At 33.7% G+C, this 9,890-nt stretch overlaps 1 protein-coding gene across 1 annotated transcript; it reads left to right on the top strand.

The window, feature by feature from the left end:
* Window positions 1–7,431: 7,431 nt before the first annotated feature.
* LOC145009091 (uncharacterized) lies at window positions 7,432–8,493 on the top strand. Its single transcript, XM_078967756.1, has 2 exons — window positions 7,432–7,790; window positions 7,954–8,493. Exons 1-2 carry the CDS (start codon window positions 7,557–7,559, stop codon window positions 8,374–8,376), a joined length of 657 nt encoding a protein of 218 aa, XP_078823882.1. The 5' UTR covers window positions 7,432–7,556; the 3' UTR covers window positions 8,377–8,493.
* The last annotated feature ends 1,397 nt before the right edge of the window (window positions 8,494–9,890 follow it).

Below are 9,890 nucleotides of genomic sequence, written 5' to 3' on the forward strand. Positions count from 1 at the left end.
TGTTGCATTCACTTCAGGGAATGCACTAGAACCAGTCGGGATTGATTGGTGATTTTTCATCAATAACTCTTGTTTTGTTTAGCCACAAGAAGACATGAGATTAATTCATATTTATTTTAAACCTTTCTCATGATATTGCTACTGCAGGTGCATGTTAGTAGTATGAAAACTAGAGAAAGTTTTCTATAGCATGGTTTTCCATAATGAAAATAGAAATCAAAATAAAGACTTGTATGTTAAGGAATTGTTAGTTAAGAAATTCCATAAAATATGTTGCAAGCATTGGCATGTAAAATTATAAAAAATACATACCTGAAAATGACAAGAACAATAAGGAGTTAGCTATATGGTAGAGTCGTGTTGATAACGTGTTATAAAATATGATCAAATAACAAGATAAATTATAAAGTAAAGAAAGACATAAGAGTAGAGAGAACATTTATTCCAATACTTGTGATGAATTCATCAAGTGCCTAATACATATGGCTCACTATTTATACTATCCAAATTAGATGAAAGACGAGCTATAATATGAATGCACATTATGATGGTGTATTATTACATTCATAAAACACATTGAAATGGTTGTTACTAATGCTAAATAATGATGGAGAGTTACGGGAGAAATGGAGAATCCAATGGTCATTCACAAACTAATATTTCATAACACAACATACTTTTTTTAGCTTGTTTATTAAAGTATTTTATTTTAATTTCTATTTGATAGTTATAACATAAAACAAAATAATAAAACTACCTTGATATTAAAAGTACGGTGCTATAATAAAACAAAAAATTATTAAAAGTATAATTTTGTAATTGAAAAAAAAATGTATATATACTAAAAATACGAAAGAGAAGTGAAAAATAGAATGTTTTAAACAAACTAACAAAAGTACATTGCTATAAAATGTGTTTAGAAGTCTACCATTGTGAATACTCTATCAATTCCGTCCGATTTCTACATCCAGAGTATTTGTTTCTTTATATACTTGTCAATATCTATCCATCCCGTCCGTTTTTTTCTCAAACAAAAAGTCATACAATTTAACTATGTATACAATGTTTTTTTTAATAATGAAACAGTAATGACAGTCGATAAAAGTTGGATTCGTGAAAATCAAACGTCCCCAAATTCTTGGAAGGTCTTAAAAACTTTATGGAGATTGTCAGGAAACATGTTGACTTTGAAGACAAAGTGCGTTGTCCATGCGTAAAGTGTGTGAATATGTATAGACAGTTGTTAAGTACGGTTTATGGCCACATACACCACCGTGGGTTTCTAAAATCGTATACTGTATGGACTTATCACGGTGAGAAGCGTCCTGTTTCGGATTTATGCTACAATTCGACTCCAATAAACATTTCAACAACTAATGAGATGTTTGATGTAATTGATGATGTTATGGCGGAACAAAATATAAATAAATAAAATACAGATGATGAAGGACGAGGCATGGACCCAAAATTTGATGCTTTGTTTGAGGAGCTCAATACCAAGTTATACCCTGATTGTGAGATGTCTTCTTTAAACTTTTTAGCGAAGTTGTTGCATATTAAAGTGATCAATAAATGGACAAATAGTTCATTTGACCAACTTGTAGAGTTGCTAAGAGTTGCTTTCCCGAAGAGCAAGATTCCAACTTCACACTATGAAGCTAAGAAAAAGTTGAGAAAGATAGGGTTAGGATATGAGTCCATCCATGCTTGCAAATATGACTGTGCTTTGTTTTGGAAGGAGAATGATTCCATGCAGAATTGCCCAATTTGTAACGAGAGTAAATGGGTGGACACAACCACAAAGGGGAAGCGAGTACCACAAAAAGTGTTGCGGTACTTTCCTTTGACTCCAAGACTTCGACGGATGTATAGTTCTAGATTCACAGCTAAAGATTTGATTTGTCATAATACCGGAAGATCAACGGATAGTATGATGTATCATCTAGTGGATGGGAAGTCATGGCAAGAATTTGATAAGAGATACCGAGAGTTTGCCAAAGAACCTAGAAATGTTCGTCTAGGTTTACTGCTGATGGCTTTAATCCATTCGGCAACTTTAATAACAATTATAGTATTTGGCTGCTTATATTGACTACCTATAATACACCACCATGGATATGTATGAATGAGTCTTCTTTCATGCTAACTTTTTTAATTCGTGGCCCTAGATCACCCGCAAAGGACATTGATGTTTACTTGAGGTCTTTAGTAGATGAGTTGAAAATGTTGTGGGCTGAAGGAGTCCAAACGAGAGATGCATCAACCAACACTATATTCAATATGCGTGCGATGTTGTTATGGACTATCAATGATTTCCAGCGCGTAGCAGTCTGTCTGGTTGGAGTGGTCAAGGTTATTTAGCATGTCCTACTTGTAACGAAGACACATCTTCCATTTATGTGAACAACAAGATGTCTTATGTTGGTCACAGATGATTCTTGAATATAAAACATAGTTGGAGGGATAGTCTATTCTTTGATGGACAACCTGAGACAAGACCGCATCCTAGACGATTCAGTAATGCAACTATATTAAAGCAAGTAAATTGTCTCTCTGATCAAATTCCAGGGAAACATCCTGATTATGGGGGCAAAAAAAGAAAGCGCGATGGTGAAAGAAAAAAGAGAGAGTTAAATTGGACGAAACAAAGTATCTTCTTTGAGCTTGAGTATTGGTCTTCCCTCGACCTAAAACACAATTTCAATGTTATGCATGTTTCAAAAAATGTGAATGAGAGTGTGTTGAATACTGCATTGATGAAGGGTAGAAGCAAAGACAAAAAAGAAGCAAGAATTGACTTGAAAATTATGGGCATTAGACCAGATCAATGGCTAAAGGAGAAAATCAAGAAGATAAAGAAACACAACAAGGAAGAAAACAAGAAGAAAGAAATACTCCCACAGGCTTCTTACTCTTTCAAACCAATTGATCGACAATGTTTCTATCAATTCATTAAAGGAGTGAGACAACCCGATGGTTTTGGATCGAACTTTAAGAAGAAAGTTAATGATACTGAATCAAATTTGGTTGGGTTGAAGTCTCACGATCATCACGTCCTCATGCAATGATTGTTACCTACAGGGGTTCGAGCATTTCTCCCACCAAATGTTTCAAGAACAATCATTGAACTGTGTACATTCTTTAAAAAAATTTATGCACGGTCATTGGATGTTAACGACATGAGAAATGCCAAAACAGAAGTTGTGAAGATCTTATGCAATCTTGAGTTGATATATCCTCCAATATTTTTCGACATAATGATTCATCTTATTCTTCATTTACCTGATGAAGCCATTCTTGGAGGGCCTGTACACATGAGATGGATGTATCATTTTGAAAGATATATGAAAAAACTTAAAAATTATGTCAGAAACAAAGCCAAACCAGAAGGTTCAATAGCAAAGGGTTATGTTGCAGACGAAGCTTTGACATTCAGCTCTATGTATCTTGAGGGTATACAAACTAAATTCAACCGTGTTGATAGAAATGATGATCCGGACCTTCCAAAAAGGCAATTTTCTGTGTTCTCATCACAATGTTGACCAATGCCGGCTAAGAAAATCGTTGAACTTTGTAAAGAGGCCAAAAATCATTGCATTGGTTTGTGCTAAACAATTGCGATGAGGATGAGATGAGAAGCTACAAATCGTAAGCTTCTGCTCTATTAACTACATTTTCCATAGTGTTATAATATATTTTAACTATTCTAATTATTTTGTACCATATTCAGTGAATTCAAATCCGAATTGCCTGAAAGTGATTTCAAAATGGAATTTCCTTCATGGTTCAAAGAAAGGGTAAGTATGTTATATATTTATAATGTAAAACTAATTTATTACTTAAACATACAATCTTATATTTCCTTATAGATTTATCGTCTCCAAAAAGATATGCCTTTGGACTGTACTGATGAATTAAAAGCGTTGGCATATGGTCCGTTGCATGCATATTCTTACACTGCGTGCATAGTAAATGGTGTTCGATTTGTAGCGAATAGCCGTGATCTCCGACGCACTACTCAAAATAGTGGAGTTGTTACATTCGGAGAAGACGGTACACCATTGTATGGTCAATTAGAGGAGATTATAGAGTTGCATTATTTATATGATAAATCAGTTGTACTCTTTCGTGGTAAATGGTTCAATGTGTCATTACGTAATGGATGTTTACAAACTATAAATAATATGGTTCTTATTGATACTAGTCATGAATGGTATGTCAGTAAAATGTGGTATGATGATCAACAATACATCTTAGCCACACAAGCAAAACAAGTATTTTATCTCCAAGATCCTACTAAAAATGATAATTGGAGAGTTGTGGAAGAGGTTCATCATTGGAAACTTTGGAATCATCTAAGTATCGATGTTGTGAATGAGATAGATGTTGTGAATGACACTCAATCAACTGATTTTACCTTGGTTTTCGACTTAGGCACCTTGCCTATGCAGAAGACTTTAGGTGAAGTTGGTGAATCAAGTGTGGTTGCTAGGAGGAATGTTGCTCCTACTATAAACGATGACGATTTCATTAACGATGACAATGACAATGGTGACACGTACTCTTCAGATGAAGAAATAAATAATGAAAAATATGACAGTGATGATGATGTTGTACATATATATTATTCTAGTGATGAATCTGATTGACGCTATGTCGTAGTTATTATATATCCTGATTCCTTATAATATTTGTTAAATTTTCAAATACTGCTTATTTATAATTAGCTTTATTATATATTCTGAATGTTTATAATATTTGTTAAATTTTCAAATGTTGCTTATTTATAATTAGCTTTATAATATTTGTTAAACAAATAGTATAAAAACAACAAGTGTAAGCCTTTGGATTTGAATATTGATATCTCCGAGCGGACGTACCGATTTGTGGGGGACAACACGCAAATTTTTGTCAGACTGATCTCAAATCTGGTGGGATCAAAGGTACCGTTGCATTATCATACTTGGCATCGTGTTCCTATCGATTACAAAAATGATTTATATCCCGAGCTAGAAGTAAGTATACAATATATTTTATATGTATTGAATTTTACACTTATTAAATATTTTTTTACTAATCAAATATGTTTTTCCTTTTGTAGACTTATTTTGATCTAAATAGGTACCGGGGCACAGACTTGTGGGAACCCCTTCGAGCGGGTATCCAAGCAGACATGCAAAGAGGTTATCGAGACCGCAAGCATGATATGAAAAACCATTTTGATAGAGTTGGTGGATATCATGATGTGGAAAGGGCAAGAAGATGTCCACCGACTGATTGGTCTGCCGAAGCTTGGAACAAAATGATTGATTTGTTATTTTTGACCGATGAATACAAACACACGTCGGACAAAAATAAAATTTGTAGGTCGAAACTTCCGCACACAAGTGCTCACGAATGTAGACCCTATGCTCAACGACGTTATTTAGAGGTAATAAAATATTATAGTATTAGTTAAAAGTGTTATTAACATTTGTATAAATATATTTATTGATTTCACTTATTATAGGAAAAAATGGGAATGAAGCCGCAACATATTGAGGGTTGGAGACAAATGCGCTACAAAGAAGGTTCGGGTTGGTGTACGAGTCGAGCACAAGAAGATTGAGTAAGTGATAAACGAAATGAATGTGTTGTTTAAATATATTATTATTATTAATTATAGTTTTTTGTTTAAGGAATATTATTATTATTTTAATGTTTAAGTTTAGTTGTTTGTTTTAATTAACGTATGTTTATTGTTTTCTTTATTTTAGGAAAAAATTCAAGAAGAATATGAGAAAATGCAAAGCGAGGTTGGGGAAGGCGGAATAGTAGACGAGGAAGAATGTTTACAACGTGCCCTTAGGACGAGACGCGTGCATACTTGCGGGGTGGGTAGGAGACTAACCGCCAACTTCGGTTTAATTCCAAATGAACGATGTTCCACTTCAAAATCGTCTCAATCTCAACCCCAATCTCAATCCCAATTTGATGCACAACAAATGCAAGAATACTTGCAACAATATAATGCATCATTGGCGGCATGTATTACGGGCTTCCAACCACCTCCATTTCCTAACTTTCTATTCAACTCTAACACACAAGCAAATACCTCTCAACAAGTTGCCGAAAGGATGGAAGAAGAAGGAGAAGAAGAAGGATATGATTATGATAATGATGTTTGATGTTTTTTTTAGTGATTTAAACAATGTTAGTTAACTACTGAACTTCAATTTGAACTTCAATTTGATGTTTTGAATTTGAACAATGGTACTTAGTTAATGCATTTTAATTGATATATGTTGGAATGTGTTTTGGATTTGTTAAAAATGCAGGAATAGTAATATACTAAATCTGTAAAACTGAAAAAACAAACAAACAAACAGTGCCTATCCCGACGACAAGTCGTCGCTATAGCTATGTCATTGGCTCATGTTAAAAACCTATAGCGACAACAAGTCATTGTAATAGATTAAACATATGGTGATGACAAGTCGTCACTATAGGTGTGCCGACGACAAGTCGTCGCTATTGGTAATTAATAAAACTTTATTTTTTAACCCCGAAAATATGATTGAAAAAATCTATCCCGACGACTTGTCGTCGGAATAGGTGAAGCTATCGCGACAACATCGACGACTCTATTGACCTATGCCGACACGACTACGCCGACGACAAGTCGTCGGTATAGGGTCCGAATTTGTCGTCACCATAGGGTTTTAATGTTGTAGTGAATATTTTGAAATCACAAAACCATCGTTAAAGAACACAAATTATAAGAAAGTGTTCATGGGGCTGAGTTTTTATTTTTGTTTTATATATTCTTGGTTTTTACAAACAAAAAATAAAAAGTAGAAATGGGTAATATGATATTTTACATGATTTTAACAATAAAACTTACAACAGTATTTTGTTTTTGTTTTTTTTTTTTTGTTTTTTTTTTTTTTTTTTTTTTTTTTTGGGGGGGGGGGGGGGGGGGATAGTGTAACAGAATGTAACCACGAGGAAGGGATATAACGAACACAGTGAGCATATCTGCAATTTAGTCTTAAAATAATTAAGAAAAACATGAAGATTGCTTATGGTTTGAAATGAAGTTTATAATCAGTTTTTGAAAATTTATCATAAAACCATTATTGATTTCGGTAAATACTTTTTGTTATAAAATTGTTTTACCACTTTATCATACCATAGAAATCTAACTAAGAAAAAAAAAAGTCAAAGAGTAATTTTATATAAATTTTTTGTGAGGATCACTTATAAACCAATTTTGCAAGAAAATACGTTTCATGAAATTGATAATTAACTCGTGGTACATATTTGAAAGATAGTCACTTCATCATATAATATGTTTTCTTAATTATTTTAGTTATTAAACACATTAAATGAGGAAAAAGTTAACTGATCTTATCAAAAAATCTGTCGCCTACTTGTAACTTAATCACGTCAACTACGTGTTGCATGCTTAAAGTCAATCCTGTCACAAATTCTACAATCTCACTATAACATCTTTCTAATCTCATCCAAAAAAACAAGCGATCCACTCTTGCTCATTTCAATTTTGATTTTTCATCATGTCTAAAGAAGTAGTTTATCACACCACACCCACAACCTACGTTGAAACAACCACTGTCGTGGAGGTCGGGCATGAGACCATCGAGCAGTCGGATCGTGGAATGTTTTATATTTTCGGCAACAAAGAAGAAGAGACAAAGTTTGATGACGAACAGCAAGTTCTGAAGGTTAAATCCGAGAAGTTAAAGCAGGATTTGCTCGACTTTATACAGGGTCATACGAATTCCAGTAGTGTAAGTTTTCAGTCTCCATTACATAATCACTATAACTTTTGGATCATTCAGTTCATTAAAATGGATTATCTGATCAAATGGTAAAGTAGAATTTTTGACATAATCCATCTCATTATGATGGTATAACTAAAAATATGTTTTCTTTGGTGAAATTTCTTTACAGTCAAATGTGATCCAGCACAAGACATCTGTACCAATGCAGAAATACGAAGAAGAAACTCATGTTGTCCAATCAACGGAGAAAAAGGGTTTCATCGAAAAGATCAAAAGTGATCACCAGGACAAGACGTCTGTACCAATCCAGAGAGGCGATGAAACTCATGTTGTCCAATCAAAGGAGAAAAAGGGTATCATCGAAAAGATCAAAGACAAACTCCATGACAGCCCAATCGAAAAGATCAAGGAGAAACTTCCCGGCCACCACAAGAAGGCGGAGGAGGTGCATGCTGCTCATCCACCATCACCTGCGGTGGGGGCACACGCCCATGAAGGTGAGCATAAGGAGAAAAAGGGTATTTTTGAGAAAATAAAAGATAAAATCCCGGGGCATCATCAAAAGAGTGAGGAAGAAAAGAGAGGAAAATGAAACGGAAAAGAAAAAGGAAGAGCATTTGTTACTTGATTGCGAGGTCGCGGCTCAGGTATGAGTGCGATTACTTATATCATATGCAAATGCAAATGCAAATGGAAAAGGTTACGCAAATGGGTTTGTGGGTTTATATAACGTTTTCTTTCTTTTGGCTTTTTTTTTTTTTTTTTTTTTTGGTGCTTCAAAATAAGTGTTGTTAATTTCATGTAATTTGTAGTTTGGTGTTTATTTGTTTGGGTTAATTATAGATGCGTATTGTATTATAGAATGTTATATAATGTACGTATCCGTGCTACATGATCTTTATATCTTCATATAGGTTCTCATTTCTTATTAAAAACTATTTTGAAAAAACAATATTAGATTCCACGTATATCTTATATTATCCTTCAACTATCTGATTAAGTTAGAGTTTGTTTAAACTTATCTTTGCATTGTAAAATAAGCATGAATCGAGCAAGATGTCGGTACATATTTGCTTTTAGTTAATTTTGGTAGTGAACCCCCTTTTTCCTGGATTCTAGTTTTCTTCTTAAAAAATGGAGAAAAAAAATGATTTTGATGCCGAGGAATGAAAGTACGGAAGAAAGAAATAAAAGAATCTTATTAAACACAAGTAAGCAGTACTTTGGACGCTTGACAAAATTTTAAGAGTAGTACGGATGATTTGATTTTAGGGGCAGTATACAGAAAAATTTACATTATGTCGGAAAATTTCCCAAAAATTTACATTATACTGCAAAAACTAGATGGGTTCACCAGTCACCCCGGGAACCCTCTAAATCTGTCCCTACAGGTAAGTCGCTTATTTATTGGTATTATCATAAAACTTTTAGTTAATATTTTTATTTGTATACTAGAATGGATTTATTGTACCTCAACGGTATAGATGTAATGAAAATATTGTGTTTATTTTCCAAGTGATAGAGGTTTAACTCTCGTTTTGACCAAATATGTAGATTTAAGAGTATAATTAGTGGATATGTGAGTTAGTCGTTCTAAAAAATTATATTATATATGATTTGTTTATTCGTATAAACATAATGATGAACAAGATAAGAACTTAGCGATTAATGATCCATGTTGATGTGGTGTCATATGAAATTAGTTGATTCACCAAGATGATGTACATGTTATTTATGTGTTCATCAAACCACCCTTACCGCATAACAAGTTTTAGAGCTTTCATGGCGTGGTTTATAATTTTGTTAAACCGTACAATTTGGTATTCTTTGTGTGTGTTTTGATTACCAAGGACATCACTCAATCCATCACCGATGACTCGACGGGTTAACCTCCATACCCTTTTTCCATCAGGTAATACATGCAGACCGTCTAAAGAATTCATTTGGGAGGCCGATGGTCCAAGCCTTTCCACTACTAGGCCACAAAGGTGATTGTTTTGTATGTTGTTTTTAGCTACAATACCATAGTTTTAACCACATCAGCATTAACTTATAAAGACAATATACATTCATCCTTCATTGTACATTACACGTTAGACAGAGAGT

The sequence above is a fragment of the Lactuca saligna genome, chromosome 8 (assembly GCF_052625555.1).
Source record: "Lactuca saligna cultivar CGN05327 chromosome 8, ASM5262555v1, whole genome shotgun sequence".
NCBI lineage: Eukaryota > Viridiplantae > Streptophyta > Magnoliopsida > Asterales > Asteraceae > Lactuca > Lactuca saligna.

What these genes read in the sequence shown, in the direction of transcription:
- LOC145009091 (XM_078967756.1), top strand. Translation starts at nt 7,557, where the DNA reads ATGTCTAAAGAAGTAGTTTATCACACCACACCCACAACCTACGTTGAA. An exon ending in GTCATACGAATTCCAGTAGT is followed by an intron (nt 7,791 to 7,953) that starts GTAAGTTTTCAG and finishes ATTTCTTTACAG; the next exon opens with TCAAATGTGATCCAGCACAA.